Genomic DNA, 25,783 nt, shown 5'->3' on the forward strand with positions numbered 1-25,783 from the left:
ATGTTCAAATATAAAAACCGTTTAAAATCTGAAAATCGTTCAAATTAAAAAATCGTTCAAACATGAAAAATGTTCAAATTTAAAAACCGTTCAAATTTAAAAATCGTTCAAACATGAAAATTGTTCAAACATGAAAATGTTCAAATTTAAAAACCGTTCAAATTTAAAAACCGTTCAAATGTGAAAAATGTTCAAATTTTGAAAAATATAATTTTTTGAAAAATATTCAAAATATAAAATCGTTCAAATTTTAAAACTGTTGGATTTAAAAAAATTCATATTTTGAAAAAAATCTTGAAAAATAATTTCATAAAAAATGTTAGATTTTAAAAAAGAAAAATATTAATAACAGAAAAAAAACAGAAGAAAGAGAAGAAGAAAAAAAAAAGGTAAACACTCTAGATCGTAGTCCGATGGGAAGACAAATATCGGATCGATCACCTGCCGTTCATCTCTATTCCATCGCATGGCTCAAGTGCTTCTCTCACATTAAAGAGAAAAAAGCTGGCCCGTTACCCAGCATAATACTTTAATGCATCCGGAAATTAAGCTCCTGATTACGGATCATACAGCTTCATCCCAAATCGATCTCTCACCCGACAACCAACTGTGCTCTCCCACCGCGCCATGCCGCGGCGGCCTCCCATCCCGGCGGAGACCTACATCTCCAACCGAATCGAGTCATGCGCTTGCAGCCATGCCGTTCCGCCGCGGGTCGTCGGGTAATCCTTGATTGGCAGATGCAGGAAGAGTATAGCTAGTGCCGAACAGGCTACTCCCGCTTCTTAATGGATCAATGGCGGCCTGGAGGCTGCTTCCGCTGGTCCTGTCACCGTACGTCTGCATCCCTTCACCGACAACAGGAATTCGACAAAGGTTATTGCAAGTGACTTGGTCCCAAAATGTCCATATCTTCTCCAATTTCTAAATTTACATCCATGCAATTCGTTGTGAATCATCTCCTGAGCTGACAACTTCACTATCAACTAGGCTCCTGCTAAGGGTCAATCCATGCCGCTCCGATCTGTTCGACCGTCGAGCAGCGGAAGGAAGCACGACCGCCAAGAAGCAGTAGCACGACCACCATGAGAATGAAGCATGCATGGTCACCATGGGAACAAAGCATGGCCACAACTAGACCACGACGTCTGAATGAAGCACGCCCACCATTTGAAGGAAGCACAACGGAAGCATGATCACCATTCCATAGCGGCATCTGCATAGAAAGGATAACCCAACATGAAATGTTTCGTCTTGTACAGAGTAGAAGCAAACATTAAGCAAGTAGGAAACAAGTAGCAACAATCAATGGAAACATATGTCACTGATCTTCAAAAACTGAGTTTTGTCAAGGGCAGCGTCATCTATTGTAGCATGTGTCCTTGTAAAATATTGTAATTTTAGCTGAAATATTTTGTAATATCTTGTTCAAAAACTGAGTTTTGTCAAGGGCAGCGTCATCTATTGAAGCAATGTTACCAATTATTTGTAAGCATGCGTATTTAATATTGATACTGAAAGTTAATCCATTATTCATGGAAACAAATTGGTATTACGTTGGAAGCGGTAATCTAGTTGATGGAAGCGAAGCCATGCTACTTTGGAAACAGGAAATATATTTCCATAAGAGACAATTTATATTCGGTAATATTACAAAAATAATTGTTTCGCTTATCCAAATAAGAAGGGACAAGATTTGCTTCCAAATAAAATCCGGAATTAGTTTCCCATTATAACAAGATGAATCACCGGGCAGTTAATTGTGAATCCCACTTAATTAGGGTCAGTTACCAGAAAAAACTCACGGAGAATTTTTACATGCAAACTATCGAAGCCCACACAATTTGTTGTGCCATCTGACTATCCAGGCAAAGCAAATCGTACGTCTCTAAAGAAGTCCGATGGCAAGCCACATATCGGCTTCCGATGCCTAGTGGTGCCCAAAAAAAACCCAAAGCGTACCTAAGCTAATGGGCCGCGGCCCAAACTACCCGACCTGGTCGCTGGGGGTGTGCGGCACCCCGCCCCCGTCTTTTTTAGCGCACATTAATAACCAAACAGAAAAAAAGGAAATTATCAGAGCCAGGTTTCGATCCTGGGACCTGAGGGTTATGGGCCCTCCACGCTTCCGCTGCGCCACTCTGATTTGATGATCGAGTTGCAAAATTATCTTATTTAGCACTGTTCGTTTTAGCAGCCAGAGCGGAACACAAATCCTTTGCACATTGCATAATTTGCGTTATTACAGTTTTTCTCATTCAGCTGAGCTGGCCCGAAGTATGGTTTCTAATACGATTGTATTTTCCTAGCTTTCGATTGCTCACAGATTAACCAATTGCCCTATATCGATATTTCACGGGTTGTTGCGTAATTTAAAGTTGCTGCTACTTGATACAGCCAGATAGTAGTATTTATTTTTGAGGGAAGACCACTATGGCTAGCTTTATTAATAGGGGATGTCTAGAGCGACCCACACGTTTGGAACCTGACTACGGGCGAGGTCTAAATCAGGAGCATCAATGTCTGCTCTTAGATTCACACTTAATATAGCAGCTAATTAATACATTTGCTTTAACTTTTCTATACCAGTTGAATACGAGATGAAATACGGCAAGAGTTAAGGAAAGTGTCAGAACAGTTAGTACTAGGGAACAAAATTTGTCAGAGTAGTAGAATATCCTTTTATTCTATATGTGAGTTGCTAAATTGAATCTCAGCTTTGCGAAGGAGAAAATGGAAGATCCAACTATCAGGCTGGATTAGTGAAAATGATTACTTGCAAAACAGTAGCATAATTAGCACATTACACATGTAAAACAAAAGATTATGAAATGACATCATTTTTTGAGACGGAAGCATTCGAGCATTCGACAGAAGTTAACAAAACGTTAACAAACTAATTGTAACTCTAAACAGTGAAACTAAGACCAACTGAAAATGAAAAAACTAAAAAAATGTTGCTAATCTACAGATTAATGAATATGCACTGCTTCTTCACAGTGGGATCCATTGTTTACTCACAGTTCGTAAAACAATATTTTAGAAACATCATTATTTTAATGTATGGATAGATCCATCCGCAGCCATCACAATTTATCAATTGTGTAGATAGACAAAATGATTAATTTTGAACACAAATATTTGAACACAAAATTTCTATCAATGGTGTAGGTACTAAAAAAATCAAACATAACAATGTGAAGTTAATAAATATATGTTTCATCAAATAGTTGCTTCTAATTTAGAGCTTACTGAATTCATGCATATTTTGAGTAATCCTCTCTCGAATCTTCTCCATATGATTAATATATTTAGTTCATCAGTTTATCAATGAATTATGGATAATTTCAGGAACTGAAAAATGCATATAGAGTACTTTTTTTTAACCGTGAAGCATTTGGATTGGAAGAAAATAACAGGTTTCCTTTACCAGATTGGTTGAGATCAAAGAAATTGTATACAAATACAACATGCAATACAGGTTGAATCATTGAAACCAAAAGAAACTTTGCCATGTCAACTGAATCAGTCCAAATCATGCACCAAAAAACCAAAAGAAATACACAGTACAACTCAGCTAGCCGAACAGCCGCCGCGGTGGGCATCAGCTCCGGCCAGGAGGCGCGCTGGAGCTCGAGGGCGCGAGTGCCGGTGAGTATCCAGACGCGGCGACTCACCGTTGACGGCCGCTGCACCCCGCCGACAGCCTCCGCCACCAGAGCTAGCTCGGCCATCCGGCCGCATTTGATGTTACTTGTCACCGGAACAGGCAACCCACTGCCCAGATCTGGCCAGATCGAAGGAGCATGCTGCCTTCGACCTTGGGTGCACGAGCACGTCACCTAAAAGAGCTTGCTGCCTTGGAGCTTAGGCCGAAGAGCACATTAGTCAGTGGAGCTTGGGTGGAGGAGCAAGAAGGCCAGAGAAGTTCGCTACCGGTAGGAAGCTAACTAGTAGTAGTAGCAGCTTGGGTGGACGAGCAAGAAGGCCAGAGGAGCACGACAGCAAGTGGAGCTTCTTGGAAGTTAATGCCGGACAGCGTCTGATCGCCACCCACATAAATTAAATTTTAATAGAAATACCAACGATATACCTGAACAAAATACGTATGCTGTCAGCAACGTGGTGCCCTGTGAGTGGAGGAGTTTTCATCCTCGCGCGTTGCCGAGTTCCGTTCGCTATTTTCGATGTCTAGAGATCAGTCGCTGAGACTTTATTATTCTCTCTCGGACAATATCCCGCCTTCCCTATCAAACCTTGATGAACAAAACACTCTGCATAGATTGCAGTTGCATCATTCCACATTCATTCCTCTCTCGAGCAGTAGTCTAAACTTTCGATGAATCCGATTATGCCCCAATTGCATGAGCTCCTATAGAAACAGCTAGTTTCAATCCATGGCTCATTGCAATAGCTTCAGCCAACAACCATAGTTGCCGATAACACGTGTGGTAAAAATTTCGATGATGCAGCAATAAAACCACCGTGTGTATCCCAATAATTGTCCATGCATCCAGATAGTATTATTAGTTCTCAACTCAAAAGCAAATATCCTGATATTTCCGGTAAATCGGGTGTTACATCCGTGCCGTTGAGTGCTTTCTTTTCACTTCTCAAATGCAAAATGCCAGGTCATGAGGTGCTAAAAGACACTCTTTAGCTACAAAGATTAGATAAGCACCGCCAAGCTTTTGTTAGTACAGGAAACCAATTAGTACATACATTGTAGAGACAGGTGGTTCGCGCTGCTAAATTAGAGCTGGTTAAAAGTGTTCTGCCTAGTATCTCTCTTTATCTCCTTAGTGTGATTAAGTTTCCAAAATAGGCCACATTACCCTTATTAACTCCCAAATGGCTCATTGCCTATGGGACAATTATGAGGGACACCATAAGTACCATCTAGCCAATTGGGGCTTGGTTACTAGGAGGAAGGATTTTGGAGGTTTGGGCATTCCTGACTTAGCAGAGATGAACATGTGCCTGTTAGCCTCTTGGATTAAAAGATATTACTTAAATGAGGATGAGTTGTGGAAGCAGATAGTGGATATAAAATATAGTTTGGATAATCCTAACCTTTTCTCTTGCTCTTTAAATGGTGCATCTCCTTTTTGAAAAGGGGTTATGTGGGCTGCCAAAGCTGCTAGGATGGGTTACCAATGGAAGGTTGGGGATGGTAGGAACATTAAGTTCTGGGAAGATCACTGGTTTGGTTCCTGCTCTCTGGCCATTCAATATTGGGAGATCTACTTTCTAGTGAATGAACAGAATAAGTCCATTGCTGATCTTTGGGATGGATCTTCCCTGAAAGTAACTTTTAGGAGATGCTTTGACCATAGATTGATGTTGCAATGGCTTGAGATTCAACAAATTGCTCAAACTATTTCTTTTAATGGTTCAAAAGATAGTTTGATTTGGATGTGGGAGGCTAGTGGTTTATACAATGTGAAATCCATGTATGCTGTTATTAATTTTGGAGGGATTAAACCTGTTAATATTCAATGTGTTTGGAAAATTAAAGTGCCCCCAAAAATTCATTTTCTTTCTTTGGTTGATTTTTCACAACAAGTTGCTCACTAGAGATAATTTGGTTAAAAGACAGAATGTGGATGACTTAACTTGTGTGTTTTGTAATGAAGTGGAGTCCTGCCAACATCTCTTTTTTGATTGTGTGGTGGCATCAAAACTCTGGAGAGATATTGTTACAACATTGGGTATTAACCTTAAAATTTCAAATATGCATGAAATTTCTTCTCGTTGGGAAGACAAAAAGAAGAATAACAAAATTAATATGATCTTTGCTGCTGTGCTGAGAACTATCTGGATTACCAGAAATGATTTTGTCTTCAACCGTTCTCAATGGCTTGGCATGCAGGGATTGTGGAGACACTTGGTTCGCAGCTGTGCTCAATGGAGAATACTGTTGAAGGGAGAAGGAAGAGGAGAGCTGACGACGATGTTGAACAAGGTGGAGGATTCAACTCGGCTGCCACCGCTGCTGTTGTGGCCGGAGCCTGGTTAACGCCTCAGACGAAAGCAAGATCAACATTGGAGGTTTGTGATATGAACAACACAAAAGGATTTGGCCCGCTGTTGATCACTGCTGAGGATTTGGGAAGGACACTGGAGGCGAATAATCTAATCCTGGTGGGTGATGGTGCAGGATTCCAAGTTCTGAACCGCCTTTGAGCTTGGAGGGTGGTGTTTAGAGTTAGTTCTCAGTGCTGTTGTTTGTGCCTTAGTGTTGGATGGTCTTTCTAATGTTGGTGCTTTAAAACGGTTCTGTTTTGGGTTGTGCTTTGTAAGATAAGTGTGGCTGAGCGGGATCTTATGATCGTACTGATGGTGTATGTGTTTGTGGCTGGTTTCAATATATTTGAAGCCGGGATGATGCCTTTTTCTCTAAAAAAAAAACAGGTGGTTCGCTCCAGAAGCTGCCTCTCTGCTTCCCTTCTTGGCACGATGGATGGTACTACACCTCACAGAAAATTCAGAATTGCATGGCACGATGGTGATGGCCATCGTCGTTTTCGCTCGTGCAATCCTACTACTATCGTGCATTATTCGAGCTACCCTAATCATTGGTACCAGATCCATCCTGGAATGTTATTTTGCCCCCTGAATCTGAAAACCGCCAATGTCCAGCTAATTTCAGCGAGAGATCAACCACAAACAAAACAGGTTTGTATCACTTTAGGTTTGGTAATAATATACAAAGCGAAAATTAAAAAAAAAACTACAGCATGAATTAGTACTCATCACGATTTGATTATCGGCTGCAGCTGACAGCAGTAACAACAATCCTCTATTTTCCCGTAAACAAACGAACCCACCTGCTATCGTTGTTGTTTTCTTTCTTTCCGTTCATCGCCTCTCCCCACGTCCCGTCCACCCACCCCGCGGCCCGGAAACCCTAGCCAGCCGCCGGCGGCGAGGCGGACCCACCGGCGGCGGCGAGGATGAGCGGCGGGGGCCCGCCCAGGAAGCGCAACTTCAAGATCGAGGCTTTCAAGCACCGGGTGGAGCTCGACCCCAAGTACGCCGAGCGGACATGGAAGGTCCTCGAGCACGCCATCCACGAGATCTACAACCACAACGCCAGCGGCCTCTCCTTCGAGGAGCTATACAGGTCCGTCCTCCAGCCCTCCCTGCCCCGTCCGCCCTACCCCTAAGCTAGCATGCCTGATCTACGCTCGCTGCTCCCCTTGCTTAGCTAGATAACACACCCGGTCCCAACCTTTGTGAATTCGGGGGAATTTTTTTGGTTCCAAGATAGAGACTTTGTGCAATTCGAACTGGTTCTTGATAGTATCTTGTGAAATTTAGCTGGATATTCCTATCGTGCAAGGCGATGGGAGAAATTGATCTATCGGAGAGAATTTTGCTTTCAGCTGCTACCCTCCATAATGTTACGGGAAAAAAACAGTTTTTTTTTGTCTGGCCGGCCATGGATTCCTAGCTGTTGACATTGTACCCCACTACTTGGTATATATGCTGCGTATTTACTTGCCATATAGAAGTTGAGCCATAGTGTGAGCTGAACTTAGATCGTAACGAATTGCTACGCCATGGATATTGGGCGCATATCAAATGTAGTAAGCTAAGCTATTTCGTTATCACCTTTAGTCTAACTCGCGAGTTCTCTTTCCATGTGCAGGAGCGCCTACAACATGGTGCTTCACAAGTACGGCGAGAAGCTCTACAACGGCCTCGAGAGCACTCTGACATGGCGCCTCAAGGAAATATCGAAATCCATAGAGGCTGCGCAGGGCGGTTTGTTTCTGGCAGAGCTGAACGCCAAGTGGATGGATCACAACAAGGCGCTGCAGATGATCCGGGACATTCTAATGTACATGGACCGGACTTACGTCCCGACGTCTCACAGGACGCCTGTTCACGAGCTTGGTCTGAATCTGTGGAGGGATCATATAATCCACCACTCCATGATCCATGGTCGGCTGCTCGACACCCTTCTCGATCTTATTCACAGAGAAAGGATGGGTGAGGTGATCAACAGAGGCCTCATGAGGAGCATAACAAAGATGCTGATGGATCTTGGTCCTGCTGTGTATCAAGATGACTTTGAGAAGCCATACTTGGAAGTTTCGGCAAGCTTCTACAGCGGGGAATCTCAGGAGTTCATTGAATGTTGTGATTGTGGGAACTATCTTAAGAAGGCCGAGAGGCGGCTCAATGAGGAAATGGAGCGTGTCTCGCACTACTTGGACGCTGGCAGCGAGGCAAAGATAACTAGCGTGGTGGAGAAAGAGATGATTGCCAATCACATGCATAGGTTGGTCCACATGGAGAACTCAGGCCTTGTCAACATGCTTATAGATGACAAATATGAAGATTTGGGTAGGATGTACACCTTGTTCCGAAGGGTTCCTGATGGTCTATCCACAATCAGGGATATGATGACTTCTTACCTGAGGGAAACAGGGAAGCAGTTAGTGACGGACCCAGAGAGACTGAAAGACCCTGTGGAATTTGTCCAGTGCTTGTTAAATGAGAAGGACAAGCATGACAAGATCATCAGTGTTGCTTTTGGCAATGATAAAACCTTCCAAAATGCTCTGAATTCATCCTTTGAGTTCTTCATCAACTTAAACAACAGGTCACCAGAGTTCATATCACTGTATGTTGATGACAAACTCCGCAAAGGACTGAAAGGGGCAACAGAAGAGGATGTGGAGGGTATATTGGACAAAGTCATGATGCTGTTCCGTTACCTTCAGGAGAAGGATGTGTTTGAGAAGTACTACAAGCAGCATTTGGCGAAAAGGCTCCTTTCTGCCAAAACTGTTTCTGATGATGCTGAGAGGAGTATGATAGTTAAACTCAAGACAGAATGCGGGTACCAGTTCACCTCCAAATTGGAGGGCATGTTCACTGACATGAAGACTTCTCAGGACACCATGCAAGATTTCTATGCCAAGAAATCTGAAGAGCTTGGGGATGGCCCTACGCTTGATGTCCACATTCTCACGACTGGTTCTTGGCCAACGCAACCCAGTCCTCCCTGCACCCTCCCACCTGAAATCCTTGTAGTATGTGAGAAGTTCCGTGCATATTATCTTGGAACTCATAGTGGCCGGAGATTGACATGGCAAACAAATATGGGGACAGCTGATATAAAGGCCACATTTGGGAAAGGTCAGAAGCATGAGCTGAATGTATCCACTTATCAGATGTGTGTCCTCATGCTGTTTAATTCCAATGATGGATACACCTACAAAGATATCGAACAAGCTACTGAGATTCCTGCCACAGACCTAAAGAGATGTCTCCAGTCTCTTGCTTGTGTCAAAGGGAAGAATGTTCTCCGTAAGGAGCCCATGAGCAAGGACATATCAGAGGATGACACATTCTACTTCAATGACAAGTTCACAAGCAAGCTTGTTAAGGTGAAGATTGGGACAGTGGTCGCACAAAAGGAATCCGAGCCAGAGAAGCAGGAGACTCGCCAACGGGTTGAGGAGGACAGGAAACCTCAAATTGAGGCCGCCATTGTCAGGATCATGAAATCCAGGAGAGTCTTGGATCATAACAGTATCGTAGCTGAGGTTACCAAGCAGTTGCAAGCACGGTTCTTGCCAAACCCTGTTATCATAAAGAAGCGCATAGAATCTCTAATTGAACGTGAGTTCTTAGAAAGGGACAAAGCAGATAGAAAATTATATCGCTATCTTGCGTAAAACCCACCATGTGATATATTTCATGAGGATGTGGCCTCCTTGTATTACTGTAAAACATTTTCCGTTATGCTTGAGTTCAGTTTTATTTGTTGGACACTGTCCACTGAAATCATAGCAGCTACTGGATCTGGTTATCAATGGATTGAAACGGTGTTTTTTACCCAGTCTCTGCAACAGGTTACTAGAGCAGCATTTCTGCTATGCATGCTTACTCATTCAGAATTTCATATTCCAAATATATTACTACCAGGGATTTGACTTGACACCTTGTCCGTTTCCTGGGATGCTGCTTGTCAATTCTGAACTCTCACGGGTGTGAAGATTGGCAGACTATATCTATACGTTTCATTATTGTTTCAATATTTAGCATCTTTAGCATAGGTCTTGTCCAAACGCTCCCAGCCATGCAGTGGATGCACTAACAAAAAGTAATAATCAATGCAAGACAATATGTTAAAGCTTTCCCCGGTGGGATGTGATTATTTCATTGCATACGACCAGAGCTCACTGATTCAAAACTTAAAGTACATAAAAAATACATCCAAGAATTTTCGAGCACTATAACAAGGAACCTTCCGAACCAGTAAGTTCGTTCCTTCAGTGAGCAGTGACCATCAGCAGTGAGTTGAAATTGACTATAATATCCCGAGAAAGCGATCACCGGTAGATTCTGCCATGTACAAATTAGACATGCACGATTGGGACTTGGTGTTTTCTGCTCCTCTGATTAGAGCGGAAGAAGCTGGTGCTTCGTATAATTTCTCGTAGAAACAGCTGAATGCATTGTACGCATCTGGAAATGAAATAGAGTAGTCTTGCCTTCAGTTCCTCAGTGCATCCATACGAAGATTAGTTGGTGGTGAATCTGTAGTTCCATTAGTTCGGTGGTGGAATAGTTTAGCTACTGCTCTTCTTTCACAGTCCTGTTCCAAAAATAAATTGAAAAGCACCGTATCAGGACTCTATGTGAACCTGTTTAAGCACCGATGCGATGACAATATGAGTTCCAATTTTTGTCATCTGTAAAGGTTCGGATTTTATATATATAATGAAAATCATACCGTAGGTGTTCTCCCCTACGGTTTCACAGTCAAAAAAAAAGATTGATAACCAATTTCAGCAACAATTCTTTTTGCAAAGGCATGGACTCCTATTGAGGTAATTATTACTTCCTCTGTTCACTAATATAGGACATTTTGGCAAACTAAATCAGTTCGCTAAAACATCTTATATTCATCAGGAGGAACTTAGCCAGCAAAAGGAACACAATAATGAGAACATTTATTACCTTAAACATATTTAGGTGGAAATTTCTTCCTGTGTTCATTCTTCTGAGCTTCAAGTAAGTGTATGTAAAACTCAATTGATCACGTGAGGTGAAACGGTTAACCTCATTGAACCAAAGGCATGAAAATAAATTAGACATTGGTGTATGGGCACGAACAATGAAAGATCCTTCGGGTACATCTGCAAAATTATGATACACTAGATCAATTTTCATTTACTCCGTAGGTTTTTTTTAACACAAGTAAATGCTACTTTCCCCCGCAAAAAAAAGTAAATGCTACTTACAACTCGGTAGAAGAGGCTCTTGGCCCGAGTCATTAAACTTCACAAGGCCGTCAGACTGGTAAAAGTAAAATTGCTCGTCGATAGCAGTGTGATTGTACTTATTTAAGCGCTTGTTCTGAAGCACTTCCTCCCAGACACAGGTGCGATCATAGTGCACTGAAATGGCATATTCTGCTTTCTTTCTCCATAAGAAATACTCAATGATAAGCATTGGATCAGCATTAAGGCGCAGTTTGCTATCCAACCAGATGGAGTACCTAACGGGTAAAATGTTTTATGTTAGCCATGGAGAAAGAATGCATGTATAGGTAATATATATTAGGAGTTAATGTGATAAGTGACCAACCAGTTAGTAACCAACTATTTGCAGATGCTTTAGAATTTATATAATTTTCTTTTGCAGAAGTATAGGGTACTCTACAGATTGTCCATGCAACTAGATATTACAGACAAACTCATCCAGAAAAACTTACAAGGCAGATGGGAAGAGTCGTTGAGCCAGAAGTTTTGGCACTTTTCCTGCTCTCCGCATATCTTTGTAGGGTAAGTTCTTAACTAAAACAATTCTCCAAAGACCAATGGATCCATTTTCATCAGGGACGTGTCCTTCAGAGGAAAGGGTTGCCAACGTTAGCTCATCCAGGAACATGGTGAAGCATACATTCTTCTTAGAGTATGAGCTGATCTGTGAGAATTTTAAACTGGTAATGTTTCTGACATCATGTAATAACACCTATGGTAGAAGTAACAAATATTGCTAAAGCATGCAATTATCATGAAAATAAATAGCGAAAGAGATTGGTAAGGTGCAAATGATAGTAACTTGAAATTTTGCATCTCAAAAACATGGCACTTGTTACAATACATGTCACAAAAAAGGAATAAGAACATTACCTTGCTTTTAGTTGGTCTCCTTAAGTAATCAGAGCCTCCAAAAATGCATGATGACACCACAACACGGCAGGTATCCATATAAGCCCTGTCCTGTTCATTCAAATCAAATCCACTACTAGGGTAACCCTCTGGACCTTCTACAAAACCACAGTGGAGACTTTGGTTTCTTGCATAGTATGTCCCCTCTCTTTGCTGAAGACTCTGGTGCCCACCAAACAATGATCCATTACCAGCCAAATGTTCCTCCTTCAAGATATAGCTCAATGAGAACTCGGTAAAATTGTTGTAGTCAGCAGGCTCCACAAGATTATCAACCGATGGCAAAAAATCGGTTTCACAGGGCACATCTGCATCGTTTCATTAGTTGTCAACAAATACATTGACTAATACAGAACTGAGAAACATCAATTTTTTAAATATATCCATCATCCACATGGTTCTATTTAGAAGATAAATAGGTTAGCAAATGCCTGATTTCAGGTTTTGTGTCAAGTTGGAGTGATGAACAGCCTTAATAGGGTAGCAAAAGATAGAGTAGATATTCTGAATGTAGAACCATCAGAGCATATCTACATGTTTGTTCTAACTGTGTGCATATATAAGATAAAAAAGATACTCGCTCCTTTCCTAAATACAAGACGCTTTGGGAATTCAAATTCCGAAAGCGTCTTATATTTAGGAACAGACCGATCGATAACAGAATTTTCGTACATTAGATTCAAAATGGCAATGTTACTTCAATGTTTAGAGAGTAGGGTCCAGAAGGTGCTTACGATGCTTATGAGGTTTCTTTTTCCTTATGAAGGGTTCAGACTCTTCTATAGTCCTGACATAAAAATAAATCTGATGATTGACCTTTAGTGACACCCAAAGATGCGTGCATATACACACTAAAATGGTAAATGTGCACTTACATAGAGTCATTTTCCTTGACGGTGGCATTGAGTGTGTACCTCTTGTCCATTTCCTTCCCAACATTCTCTGCGCAGCAGAAAAGCATCATTCAAGAGAAGTTTGAGAACGTTACCAAATAAAACTGCCTGTGTCACTCTTAACAAATATCTGATTAACATGAAGATGCAGGACTCAGCAACAAATTTGTTCAGCATGAAATTTATTTCTGAAACATTTTGTCGCACGCAAAATCATATATGGCAACGGATATTTTCGTAGACTCTTGAACTGACAGTAAACTTTAAGAGCTAAACATGATGCAGAATTGCAGATACGTCCTAACTGCCCCCCTCACAAATGCAACATCATAGAGAACATCAGGCCCGCGAATTATCGTAATGCGAGCGGAGATAACATGTCGGTGCCATTGCAGTCACACACATACTGAGACGAACAAATCGCAATCTGTTCACCTTCGCCACTACGGAGTAAGTCCTACATTGCAAGCAAACCTTAATTACAGGGTAGGAGAGCTTACCGTGCAAGGGGAGGCTGGAGTGGGAGGAGAAGGAGAGGTAGGCGAGGGACAGGAGCGCGAGGGTGAAGGCCGGGAGGAGGAGCAGGCGGCAACGGCGCCGCGGCCGTCGGGAATGACGGCGGGGCCCGGCCGCGGCCGGGGCGGATGACGGCAGGCGGTGCTCCGGCATATGCCCCCACGCCGCGCGCGCGCGCTCCGGCGAGTCAAATCTCACGGGCTTTTCCCCCTGTTGCGTTTCCTGCTGTTCCCGTGTCTTCCTCCCTAATTTGGGGGCACGACACTATTCCAAATTTCTTGTGACATGTTGGCCTAGGAATTTTGCAAGTAATTTAGACAAAATATTGTATTTTACTACCACACTATATGTATTTTCTCGTAGAATTTGGCACAACACTGTAAGTTTGGAAGATGTAAACCACGTGTTCTTTAATAATTTCGTACAAAGTTTTTTCAGATCTTGCAGGGTTGCAATGTCTCACAGTTTATGAACTTTCACACTGGTGGCCCAATGGGTGATGAGGCATTTGGTTTACATTTGTGCCAACCAATGTTCAGAGTAACTGTTCTTTGTGGTGTTGCGGTCTGCCTGCCTCATGGTCGTAATCAGAGTTACCCGTTTCAGCTGCAGTAGAATTTTTTGTTCCTAGCAAAACTGCCATTTTCTCTGTGTCTTAGTCAGGATTAAGAGTACACGTAGTAGCTGGACTGTGAAGTACAATAACAGTAGTTAGTTTAATCATTTACACATCGTAGTCACAAGAAATATATATATCAAAGTGATCAAATATGGTGCACTGTTGCCACAACAATCATTTGTAACTAAAACAGACACAATTCAGTTTAGACCAGCCTCTAAACCAACCACCAGCCTCGCGACGCAGCAAACATAACCAAAGTTGCAAAATAACACCCCACAAAATAGAAACTTTCAGATGTTAATGTGATCAGCAGAAACAAAACTAGACCAATACAGCTCAATTATGGATCGTCTCTGCAAGTTTATCATACGCGGCAGGAAAAAAAAACTTATCTGTCCAACATCCATCCACCACTGGTACACACAAAAAAACAGGAAGAAGAAAAAAAAGAAGAGTGGAAAGTACAATTCAATTCTGCATACTGAATACAGTGTAAATATCATCCTCTTTGTTAACATCACCAAGGACTTAAGTACAGACCGATCCAGAGGAGACAAATCCAAGTGGATGCTGAGTATTCTTTGATACAATACAATACTTTACCCGGTATATACCTTGATACAAGATGGAACTCCCAAACCAAATAAAAAAGGTGTAGAAAACAAGAAAAAACCCTCACTATAGGAACCAGGATGCGACTTCTACAGCATTTGCGTAGTTAGAAAATCTGGGGGAGTGATAGAACGGTGAGTATACGACCTAAATGGAACAAGGATCAGAGACTATGCATGTATTAATCAGTCTTGGTTTGCTCTACTAATTTAACTGGCCTCGACTCTAGCCCTCCTCCTTTTCGCTGCTCAAGAGAGTAGGGCATGTATGTCCCTAGTATCTTGTCCCAAAGGACAAAGAAAGGTTGCGAAAAGTTGTATTTGTTGCCGTAGAGCTGGTGGTGGATGTCATGATAAGCGCTGTTGTTGCTGAACAAAGCATGGAGGATATTACCAGGAAGCCACAGCCCGCAGTGATCATCCACCGTCTTGATGGTCGCAAACGAGAAAAAGAATATGGACGTTCGTGGAGTCATACCAGAGGCGAGGAACGAGAGAGCACCACCAATGGTGTCCAGAATTAGTCCCTCAAGAGGATGGTTGTAAAGAGCTCCAAAGGAATAAGGGACTACAAGAGTGTGGTGCTTGGAATGGATGTGCTTATATAGAAACTTGTTGACGTGCATGTATCTGTGCATGAAGTACTGCCATGTGTCCATAACAAACATCGCGATGACAAATTGAAGTGCTATCACCACAGCAGAAGGTTGCTTCTGTGCAATACCACTGTCATCACCAATAACCTGTAGTTCACCAAAAATTAACCTTGTTAGAAACTTGTGTGTAAATGAAGCTGTCAGGTAAACTCTACAAGGATAGTTAAGACTCGGTATTTTTTTATAAAAAAACTTGTTCATTTAAATTGGGCATTCCTGCGCATCAATTTTTTCTCCATAGAAGCTATGTTGATATTCCTTCAATCCACATAAAGTAGCTCATGTTACATCAATTTAAGGGCTTGTACCAGGCTTATATGCTATGCTAGAAATACTACTCCATTCCATATTAACGGTCGCAGATTGGTGTACATGCGTATCTTAACCAATCTGCGACAGTTAATATGGAACAGAGGGAATACAACTATTCTCCAGAACTAACTCAAGACATAATCAACATCAGTATTTAGTCTTACCATCTCACTAATTCACAGGGCTTCCTACGCTCAGGTCCGAAAAAAATCCGCTCTATGTGGAATGTGAAAATGGCATGCCAAAGCAAGGGAGGATAACGGCGTCTCTAAACCAAATTTGTTTCAGACCAGGTTAGCTTACCATTACCAGGCGTCTATCGCTGTACTACCATTTCTCAAAGGAGAAATGACCCACTCTGCTCACTACGCTGTACTATCATTTCTGAAGAAGAAGACCACTCTGCTCACCAATTCATTAGGATTCCTTGGTAGCTAATTTTCTATAGCAAATGTGAAGACACAGCATAAGGCCAAGCGATTCTCCCTGGAAACAAACTAACTGCAGTTTTAAGCGTGAAATGCCGATTTCCTTTGATCAATATGTCAGCAAAGATGGTGAGGCCCAAGATTTTGCTCTCTGTGCAACGCCGCAATGGCATGCCGACACTATGAACGACAAAGACTACCAGTTTTGCTTCGGACCAGGATAGCTTGCCAGCCGTCTCTCTCTGCACTACCATTTCTAAGAAGATAAGAGGAAAAGATCCACTCTGTTCACTAATTCATTCAGGTTCCTTGTTGGCTAATGGTTGGCTGCTTATTTTCTATAGCAAATGTAAACACACAACATAAGGGCAGAGCGATTCTCCAGGCAAAGAAACTGCCCAGTTTATAAGCATGGCATGCTGCTTTCTTTTCGTTAATATGTCAGCAAAGATGCTCAGGCCCAAAATTTTGCGCTGCGGCAATGGCATGCCAAAACTATGAGTGACAAAGACTTGGCCGATTTTGATAGCTTACCAAGCGTCTGTGTCGGTAATTACCATTTCTGGAAAACGAAAAAGTCACTTTTCCAGCAAAAAAATCACGGTTTTGGTCCCCGTTATTATTTACCCCAAAGGACAGAGCTAACTGATGAGCATCAGGAATTCAGGTGTATCTGGGCACTAGCACGGTGTAGGACAAGCGGCGAGGAAGAGGGGAATTACCGCGAAGAGCGTGAGGGCGACGACGACCTGGAAGGCCTGCTGGACGAGGACGCCCCTGACGACGGCGGCCCTGGAGACGACGTTCTTGGCGGCCTCCTCCTCCTTGGGGTGCAGGCGGTAGGATTGGACCCTGTCCACACCGTCGAGCGCGACGTAGAGGCCGGAGTAGAGCCAGTAGACGGCGATCGGCACGAACGTGCCGAGCAGCTCGTCCGACACCGCAATCGCCATCCCCCGCCGGCCGCTGGCCTCCCCTCTTTCAGAAGGCCCGAATCGCCCGGCGAGGCAGGGGGAGAAATGCGGGCGCGGTGCCGGAGACTGCGCGAATTCGGGGGTAGGGGACGGCCCGGATCTCTCGAGCGGGGAGGGGTGGCGGCGAGGGGGAGGGGGCGCTGGGATGAAAGGGGATATTTTTTTGGCGGAGGCTGGTGGCTCGGTCGGGAGGAAGGGTGGGGTGGAGGAAAGCGACGGGGTATATAGGCGGTGGCGCCGGGGCCGGCCGTCGCCGTCGGGTTGTGGAAGGAGGAGGGAGGAGACAAGACGAGGGGAGGGGCGTTGCAACTGGGCCAAAGGTTATAACTGTGCTGCACGATGACGTGCGCGTCAACGGATGGTGGATCCACGACGCCGAGCCGACGCTGGTGCTGCTCACGACCACTCGTCACGGCGAGTCTCTGTGGATCTTTCCGCGTGAAGCCGCCGCCGGACTTTTCCTGCGTGGAGCAGCCGCCGGGCTGGGTCTCTCCCTCCCCGGAGTCCATTCGTTTTCGCCGGCTTTACCACGCTGCGTCCTGGAGGTCTACCAGAAGATTGTGACGCGTGCAGGTGCAGATAGGGTTCGTATAGAATTTTAAAAGCTCCTCCTCTTAGGCGAGGCATCGGTTGACAATCAGGAGCCTAAGATAGTAGTAAGATGCTAACAACTGCTAAGAACATGGAAGCCGGCGGTTGAGACCTGAGACCAGCAACAAAACAAGTATATAAGCCACATGGGAATGGGATGCTTTGGATTCAGGATGATTTGACCAGTAATGTCCAGCATGAGGCGATGTGCAATGCAACATGCTTAGCTAGGTGCTTACGAAAATATATACCTGTTTGTATTAAGAACAAGTGCTTATTTGTACACGAGAGGGGCCTAATTAGGCATCTCCCTAGTGTAAATAAGCACTGTTGCTTAGACAAACCCGGTTTACCCTTCTAAGCACCTACCTAAGCATCTTGTATTGTGCATGCCCGAAGTCTTCCTTATGGAGACATTTGACCAGCATACATGTCGAACACATAAGCTAATTTGACCAGTAAAACATGTCAAACAGCTAAGCAGCCATTTTAGGAACCTCTCTGTGAGACATGTCACAGATCCAGAAACAAAACAAAAAACAGAGGAGCGATATACCACTTGCATAACAAACAAAATAGATCATATTTGCAAGACCACGGAAGCATTTTTCTCAGAAAAGTTACTAACATCCAGCTGCGCACTAGTTCAGCAGCACACGAAACAAAGCCCACGTTCCAGTATCAGACTTCTTGCAAACGGTATCTAGAGGATCCAATAAACTACAGTTGCGGAAGATAATTAGCCACACCAGCTGGCAATAATGATTAAGGCTGGGACCAGTTGCTGCCCATGATCATCTGTAGGCTGGTGCGCCAGCGAAGGAATAGAGGGAGGACACGGGCACCCTTGTGGAAACAGGCCTCTGCTGGATGTCTTCCGGGTAAGGAGGAGCTCTTGGGTTCTCGTAGGCGACTGGCGCGTAGGGCGGATCCTGGTGGAGGCCCTGTGGACGAGTGACGAGCTTGTAAGAACGGTAGAGCTCGTCCACGTGATCGGAGCGTGCGGCAAACTCTGCTGGCGGCGGCCCTCTGTACTCTCTTGCAAGGTATGGATCCCTGTTGGCTGCGTCACCTGAAGACCTGGGAGCAGAAATGAAGTTACGCAAGTTCAGAATTCGACAGATATATAAGCAAGTATATTATATGAGCAGACTGAGGAGACTTCTATTACTCTAGTAAATAACAATTAAATCACATCACCGTTTTTATGATAATACAAGATGTACACTAATAGAAGAGCGCAATCATCAAGACACAATGATATAAACATTAAAGCATGTTCCGTATCATTTCCACAAAAGTCAAGACACGCTTCAACATGTGACACAACTTTGCCTCAACTCACACCTTCAAATATTCATACCTGGCAATTCTTCCTTTTGTTCCTGAATGTTTCAGTCTATGCAATAATTGATTCCCAAACAAATATGTAAACTCTAGAATTGTGGTGGAGAGATTCTGAGATGAGCTTAAACCACTTAGTTTTTTTAGAAAAAGAAAATTGAGGATCACAAACTTGTAGTTAAGTACCAGTAAGGTCCCTAAATTGTAGGGGCCTCCAGTGCAATCCATTCTTTGACGGGTCAGAGTATAAACAAGTCCCAAAAGGTCAAGTTAAGGATGTGTTGTTTTCTTCTAATTTCCAGATTTCAATACAATAAAATTCATAACTACTCCCTCTGTCTCATAATATAAGATCTTATTACATTTACATCAATATGTGAGTTAGCAGGTTACAATAACATCTTATATTACAATACGGAGGGAGTATCTATCTTATATTTTTTAGAAAGAGCTGAACTAGTTAGCTACCTTAGACTTAGCACCAAAAGGCAAGGGCTCAATCCTAGGAAATCCACACTAACAACCAATCTGATAAATAGTTGGTGGGTATGAAATCCCGTCCTTCAACTAGTAACCAAGTCACAAGAAAAAATTGCAGCCTTGTAACAATCCCACAATTAAAATCAACTGTCACAAAGCACTTCTAAGTTCACTACTCACAATTCAACTAAGAAATGCACAAAGTATCTACCAAATTGTTTGTCCAGCCATAATAAAATGATAAATTAGAACACAAAGTACAATATACCATACCATCAGATAAGATGATTTGAGCACTCACCTTTCATAAATCATATTGGTCTGATGTGGATGGTACAAATCATTAGAAGAAGGAGCAATGTGGCGATAGTATGTTGGAGGTGCATACTGAGACTCCGGTAAATGAGTTGGTGCATGAACTTCTTGAACAAATTGTGCACGTCGAATTTCTTCAACATGGTGTGGTGGCCTTCTTTCTTCATAAGCATACCCTAGTCTCCTCTCTTCAACAAATCGTGGGCGTTGCATTTCTTCATCATGTCGTAATAAGTGCCTTTCATCTTCAGCATGTCGCGATAGTCGCCTTTCTTCATAATCATGTGGCTGTCGCCTTTCATCAACATGGCGAGGCATGCGCCTTTCAACACGATGTGACTCTTCAACATGTTGCAAAGATGACCGATGTAGGCTAATCGGTTTGTATAGTGCTAGTAGCTTACGAACCTACAAAACAGCATCAGATCTTAGTAAGTATCACTGAAATTGATGTTTTTAATTCTATTTTCTTTTGGCACATTTCAATTTACATAATGGAGAAGATTTATCGTGACTTACTTGTCTAGAGTTGAGCTGTGGGGTGAATTTCCCCTTTGAATTGTAGTTCTCTTTGATGGCATGCTTGAAACTACTCTCAGGAAGAGGAAGACAATCTTTGTCAATCTTAAATTTGACCTGCATCAAGTCACAAATTAGCTAAAATAGTATTAAATCCTCCTTATCATCATCGCTTGTACATAACATTCATCTTCACCAAAGATGAAAACAATGCTAAAAGAAGCTCCATGTTAGCTTTCAGAGGTAAAAAAACCACTGGACACTAGATGCGGGTCTCAACGCCATGTTCTAGTGATTTCTCACTGCTTTGTATTAGCGATAATGATACCCTGCAAGGATTTCCTAGCACGAGGACATGCCAGATTTTGGTGGATCAACTTCCATGAGAATTGTAAGTTCAAAAAAACTTCCATGAGAATTAGTACTACTAATAACCATTTTGCTTTGTGATACTCGAGATAGTTTTTTGAGTGGGTACTAAATCATGTTTTTTGAGAAAATAAAGCTAGTTAACATATCAGATTTTAAGTTTATCAAAGTAGAATTTTTTTTAATTGCATCAGAACTTGCAATAAACAAACTTCACGTTTTCTCTCTTCAGTCAACACACAACCCCTATCAAAACTTAGGGATTGCATGACATGGGAATCAATATGCCATTAAAAGATCATCAGTCAGAAACCAGTGATGAATGGCATAAAGATGGATTTATGTTAAGTTACTAGCACCAGGGATGTATGTAAAAAAACAGGGGATAAGAAAAGGAAGGCAAAGGGGACAAAACAATGAGCCCAAAGGGCCTGATGGTAGCTAAGATTTAGATAAGATTTCATACATGAGGATAAATTCATCGAGCCTATCCAAACTTTTCAAGGCTTGGATGCCAAATTTTAACTCTAACTTCAATTTCATGTTCCACTAAGCTCAATGTAGGCTTAAGTTAACTTATAAAGATTAACGTTGAGGCTGGAAAGCGTTTTATTTAGTTGAGCCTTATATGTTGTCTGAAATGGGTGAATCCTCAAATCAAAGGTCTCATGTGTGCAATATTTGAGCCTGCATTATATTGATTCATGTTATAGATGCACAAATCTGTTTTCCTTTATATATAAGGAAGACTGCTCAATGTAGGCTTAAGTTAACTTATAAAGGTTAACATTGCGGCTGGAAAACATCTTATTTGGTTGCCTTATATGTTGTCTGAAATGGGTGAATGCTAAAATCAAAGGTCTCATGTGTGCAATATTTGAGCCTGCATTGTATTGATTCATGTTGTAGATGCACAAATCTGTTTTCCTTTATAGATAAGGAAGTCTGATTCACAAGCTGTCATTAGGTATTATAAGAAGAAACCAATTTAAAATGGCACTAACAAGTAATAATAAACTATATAATGAAGAAAATGACAGCTTCACTAAATGGCAATTGGCAAAGTCAAAGTAAAGTCTACAGTAATGAAAAGAGTGGCTTCATCCTTACTAGTTAGCCATTTTTCTGCTGTGATACATGTGGATCTCATCTAAATGATTCCTAGACCAATGTAAGAACAGGTAAGTATGGGGTGACGGATGGATGCACCGCACTTAGGGTGTGCTTGGTTTGAGCCCAAACTAGCCGAATACAGGGATGGAGCTAAGGGGGGACGAGCAGGGGCAAGACCCCCGCCAATGTTTCTGTCGCACCTTAATAATAGCGACCAGTTAAAACGCTAATATTTCCTTTCCAGGACTAATGTTTCTGTCACACCTTAATGGCGACCGGTTAAAGCGCTAATCTTTCCTTCACAGGACTAATAAACCCCCCCTGTCTATGTTTAACTCACGTAAAGGCTGCCCCCTTCAGGCCCAACTAATTTGCCATGAGATCCTGGAAACAGATAGGCAACTACCAGTACTAGGCCCAAACGTGCCAACTAGCCCATTCGGAAGCAGGCAAGCAGCAAGAGGGCCAGGGACTTGCAAATCATAAAGAACACGCACACACACAGCGAGTAGAACAGATCGTCGTTTCTAGTTCAACCGACGTTTCATCTCTTGTTCAATCGCCGCCTGTCTGCTGTGCCGTCGCAAGGCTCCAAATCGTCAATTCCAAATATTCACTCAAGATGACGAGATCTGAGAAAGGCAGCAGCACTCTAGAGCCCGGCTGCACGGCCTGCCAGCAACATGAGCGACGGCGAGGGATGAAAGATAGGTAGTTTACTGGTAACTTGTCTATCTAAGTTAGTTCGTGTGTTAGTTTAGTCCATAGCCCAACTCTCCATATTAGGTCAGTTTGTGCCTTCAAACTTTAATGGAATTTTTCAATTGTCCGCTTGTGCTTGGGTAGACATGAAAAAGAATATAGGCAGAATTTGTACAAATTTTAAGCTAATTCACATTGCAGAAAATCAGGCATATTTTAATTATGTATACTTCATAAAGTTTAGGGTGTTGAGACAAAAAAAAAATCCGTGGTCATGATGCTTCTACCTCCTCACAGCCTGTATATAACGTGCGTCCATATAAGTTTAGAGTAGGTACTTATTACGCTATTGCGTCACACAAGATATATTTTTCTCATATATTGAACTCCTATAAGGCCATTGTCTGCAGTATTAATTTGTGTTGTTTTTCACATACTCAAACCATACTTAATGTCTTGAGAACGGTTTGTACATCCGCTGACAGTGAACGGGGATTTCTTACTACCATAAGCAAGCATGGACTGTAAACACGTAAACAGAGACTAAGAATTACCTGTGCAGGGAACCTCCCATTGAACGCACGGCGCACAAGATCCATCTTGCCTCTCGCCGTCGCCTTGTACACCCCATAGAGAAGCTTGAGGTCAAAGTCATACAGGAAGAGCTTGGCCCCTGTGCGGATCTTCTCCACCACGTCTATCTTGCCCTTGGGCAAGCCAAACACGCTGTTCTGGAAGCACTCGGGCTTCGTCTTTGCGTTACACATGAAGATAAAGCCAGCGCAACTCCTCTCCTCCTCGTCCTTCTTCCCCTTCTCCTCCACCCTCCCATGGCCTTCTCCCCTCCGCCTCTCCTTCTTCCTGTCAGCGCTGCTGCTCCCGGTGACCGTCGTCTTCCTGGCGTCACCCTTCTTCCCGGTGACCGTCTTCCTGTCGCCGCCGTTGTTCTGGGCGATGGCTTTATTGCCATCAGCGTTGTTGTCGGTGGCCGTTTTATTGGCATCACCGGTGTCCTCGGCGACCGTCTTACTGCCATCGCCGGTGTTCTCGGCGGCCGTCTTCCCGTTAGCACCGTTGTTCTCGGCGACCACAAGGGCCGCTGAGGGGGCGACGTCGGCCGGAGCCGGAACCGGAACCGGAACCGGCGCAGGCGCCGAAGCAGATGCCTCGGCGGTGGCGGTGGCGGCGACTTCAGCGGCGGCCGCCTTCTGCTTCTCCGGATCGGCCTTGACCTTCTTCTTCTTCTTCAATATCTTCTTGGGTCTGGCCGATCCGGGGGCGGGGTTGGGCGGCGGCGGCGCGGAGGCGGACGCGGCGCCCTTGCCCTTGGCGCTCGGGTTGGTGGGCTTCTTCTTCACCATGGCTAATCGGAGCAGCCAGATCAGGGGGGGTCAATTGCCACGAAAAAAAAGGTGCGCTGAAATCTACTCGTGATCAAACTAGGGACTAGTCAATCGCCATTAATCGATAAGATTCGCTATGCGCTAGGATGGTACGAAGAATTCGGAAGGAATCAAGAACCAGGTCTGGATGAGGAAGATGAGATGAGGAGGGCGTACCTTGGTTGCAAGGAAAGGGGAAGACTGTCAGGGGATGTGACGGCGCGGTTGATGTGCGTCAGGGGTCGAGTTTTATAGAAACCGGGACTCGGCGGGGTCCATACCGGGTCCCAAGCCGATTCTTTACCCGATACGACTAAGAAACCAACGGTCCGGATCAAGCATTGTCCAGAAAAAAGTCAGCTTCTTCCCTTGTTTTCTTTTTTCGAATTTTTTTCGAATGAGTTGCTTCACTTGTTGAAGTAAGTCCCATTCCCTCATGTCAAAAAAAGAAGTCACATTCCCCGCTTCTAATAGAAAGATCCCATTGTAGCACTCATCATTGTGCACTCTTGGTGCTTTACTCCTCTTTCGCTTTGAGGATGAACGGTTGGATGGTACGTTGTTGCGATAGAGGCGGTTTTCGGTTTATAATCGGGTACAAGTAATCGGTTATGCCATTAGCATTAATAAAGGAGACCCTCTTTAATTCAAGCATGTATCGCACAATCTCGTTGCTTGTCGCTTGTGTCGCACAATCCCGTTGTTTGTCGCTTGTGTCCCACAATCTCGTTGTTTGCCGCGTGTGTCACACAATCTTCTTGCTTGTCACCTTGTTGGTACTTAATCTTCACCTAGAGATTTCATTCATATCCAGTGTTTTTGGTAAGACTACTGAAAATGTCAGTTTCCACTTTCTCAAATGAGTTGCTTCCCTTTTTTGTAGCGTGAGTTTTCTCCCTTGCTCAAGTAGTTCCCATTTTCAACTACTTCATACTTGTTATTAGTGGACATGTACATCGGTTTGAGAATGAATGATTCGATGGTATGTAGTTGCGAAAGAGGTGGCTTTCGGTTTATAATCTGGTATAGTATATGCTTATGATTGTCGCATTCGTATATCTCATTTGGATAAAAGGAGACCCTCATAATTCAAGTATGTGTCACACACTCTTGTTGCTTGTTGCCTTGGAGTATGCATATGTAGTTTCCCCTTTACATTTATTCGCAACCAACGGTTTGGATATGGCGTTATTGGAAAATATGATTCCTTTATCCCGTCTATATTCAATAGAGTACAAACACAAAAATGAAGTAGCATTTATATGTACCCACGTCGACAACCAAAATATTCCTCTAAATACGCAGACAATATAAACTCTTGTCTTTTATAGTTTGTGCTTACATATAGATTTTTCCTTCCTTGATCCACCATGAGCATCTAGGTCCTCGCACCTTCAGGATAAGCTATATCAACTGTGATGCCTTCTTCTTCCTTCACTTATCCCAATAGACCACATGGCTCTTCATGCCCTCTCTAGCACTGATAGTGCCAAAGGACCCCATAGGACGTGGTAGTGTGGTTGTCTTATCTTCAGCATGTCGTCCGACTAACTTGCGTGTTGCAGCATCACCGGACGCGATGATAGCCAACCGGCTATTAGAATGAAGTGATATGTTGGGTTAGCTTTATATTGTTAAGGCACATAGGAGTTAATTGGGCCTAGGCTTTACAAACAATCCTTCATGATTTACACTCAAAGACTTGCACTAATAATCCACTTTATATTCACCTAAACATATTAAATATATTTAAATG

The 25,783-nt window shown here is 43.1% G+C and overlaps 4 protein-coding genes across 4 annotated transcripts; 1 reads left to right on the forward strand and 3 right to left on the reverse strand.

Moving 5' to 3' along the window:
* Window positions 1–6,885: 6,885 nt before the first annotated feature.
* Window positions 6,886–9,833, forward strand: LOC124693122 (cullin-3A-like). Its single transcript, XM_047226576.1, has 2 exons — window positions 6,886–7,126; window positions 7,655–9,833. The coding sequence occupies exons 1-2, from the start codon at window positions 6,957–6,959 to the stop codon at window positions 9,693–9,695; spliced, it is 2,211 nt and encodes a 736-aa protein (XP_047082532.1). The 5' UTR covers window positions 6,886–6,956; the 3' UTR covers window positions 9,696–9,833.
* A 683-nt stretch (window positions 9,834–10,516) lies between these two features.
* LOC124690651 (probable hexosyltransferase MUCI70) lies at window positions 10,517–13,762 on the reverse strand. Its single transcript, XM_047224011.1, has 8 exons — window positions 13,594–13,762; window positions 13,076–13,142; window positions 12,935–12,987; window positions 12,162–12,508; window positions 11,741–11,952; window positions 11,268–11,524; window positions 10,984–11,162; window positions 10,517–10,618 (listed from the first exon to the last, which is right to left on the reverse strand). The coding sequence occupies exons 1-8, from the start codon at window positions 13,760–13,762 to the stop codon at window positions 10,517–10,519; spliced, it is 1,386 nt and encodes a 461-aa protein (XP_047079967.1).
* Window positions 13,763–14,717: 955 nt separating this feature from the next.
* Window positions 14,718–17,212, reverse strand: LOC124693123 (sphinganine C4-monooxygenase 1-like). The gene is made up of 2 exons (XM_047226577.1): window positions 16,961–17,212; window positions 14,718–15,585 (listed from the first exon to the last, which is right to left on the reverse strand). The coding sequence occupies exons 1-2, from the start codon at window positions 17,189–17,191 to the stop codon at window positions 15,025–15,027; spliced, it is 792 nt and encodes a 263-aa protein (XP_047082533.1). The 5' UTR covers window positions 17,192–17,212; the 3' UTR covers window positions 14,718–15,024.
* A 1,154-nt stretch (window positions 17,213–18,366) lies between these two features.
* Window positions 18,367–24,198, reverse strand: LOC124693124. Its single transcript, XM_047226578.1, has 4 exons — window positions 23,200–24,198; window positions 20,462–20,578; window positions 19,929–20,350; window positions 18,367–18,883 (listed from the first exon to the last, which is right to left on the reverse strand). The coding sequence occupies exons 1-4, from the start codon at window positions 24,004–24,006 to the stop codon at window positions 18,598–18,600; spliced, it is 1,632 nt and encodes a 543-aa protein (XP_047082534.1). The 5' UTR covers window positions 24,007–24,198; the 3' UTR covers window positions 18,367–18,597.
* Between the last annotated feature and the right edge of the window lie 1,585 nt (window positions 24,199–25,783).

Source organism: Lolium rigidum, chromosome 2 (assembly GCF_022539505.1).
Source record: "Lolium rigidum isolate FL_2022 chromosome 2, APGP_CSIRO_Lrig_0.1, whole genome shotgun sequence".
NCBI classification, from domain to species: domain Eukaryota; kingdom Viridiplantae; phylum Streptophyta; class Magnoliopsida; order Poales; family Poaceae; genus Lolium; species Lolium rigidum.

Excerpts from the sequence above, each read along its gene's own strand:
- LOC124693122 (XM_047226576.1), top strand. The coding sequence starts at position 6,957 with ATGAGCGGCGGGGGCCCGCCCAGGAAGCGCAACTTCAAGATCGAGGCT. Across the intron at positions 7,127-7,654 it reads TCCTTCGAGGAGCTATACAG|GAGCGCCTACAACATGGTGC; the intron begins GTCCGTCCTCCA and ends TTCCATGTGCAG.
- LOC124690651 (XM_047224011.1), bottom strand. The coding sequence starts at position 13,762 with ATGCCGGAGCACCGCCTGCCGTCATCCGCCCCGGCCGCGGCCGGGCCC. Across the intron at positions 12,509-12,934 it reads AAAGAAACCTCATAAGCATC|ATGTGCCCTGTGAAACCGAT; the intron begins GTAAGCACCTTC and ends GAAACGATGCAG. Across the intron at positions 11,525-11,740 it reads CGACTCTTCCCATCTGCCTT|GTACTCCATCTGGTTGGATA; the intron begins GTAAGTTTTTCT and ends TTTACCCGTTAG.
- LOC124693123 (XM_047226577.1), bottom strand. The coding sequence starts at position 17,191 with ATGGCGATTGCGGTGTCGGACGAGCTGCTCGGCACGTTCGTGCCGATC. Across the intron at positions 15,586-16,960 it reads TCGCCCTCACGCTCTTCGCG|GTTATTGGTGATGACAGTGG; the intron begins GTAATTCCCCTC and ends GGTGAACTACAG.
- LOC124693124 (XM_047226578.1), bottom strand. The coding sequence starts at position 24,006 with ATGGTGAAGAAGAAGCCCACCAACCCGAGCGCCAAGGGCAAGGGCGCC. Across the intron at positions 20,579-23,199 it reads ATGGGAGGTTCCCTGCACAG|GTCAAATTTAAGATTGACAA; the intron begins GTAATTCTTAGT and ends GACTTGATGCAG. Across the intron at positions 20,351-20,461 it reads CACAGCTCAACTCTAGACAA|GTTCGTAAGCTACTAGCACT; the intron begins GTAAGTCACGAT and ends GCTGTTTTGTAG.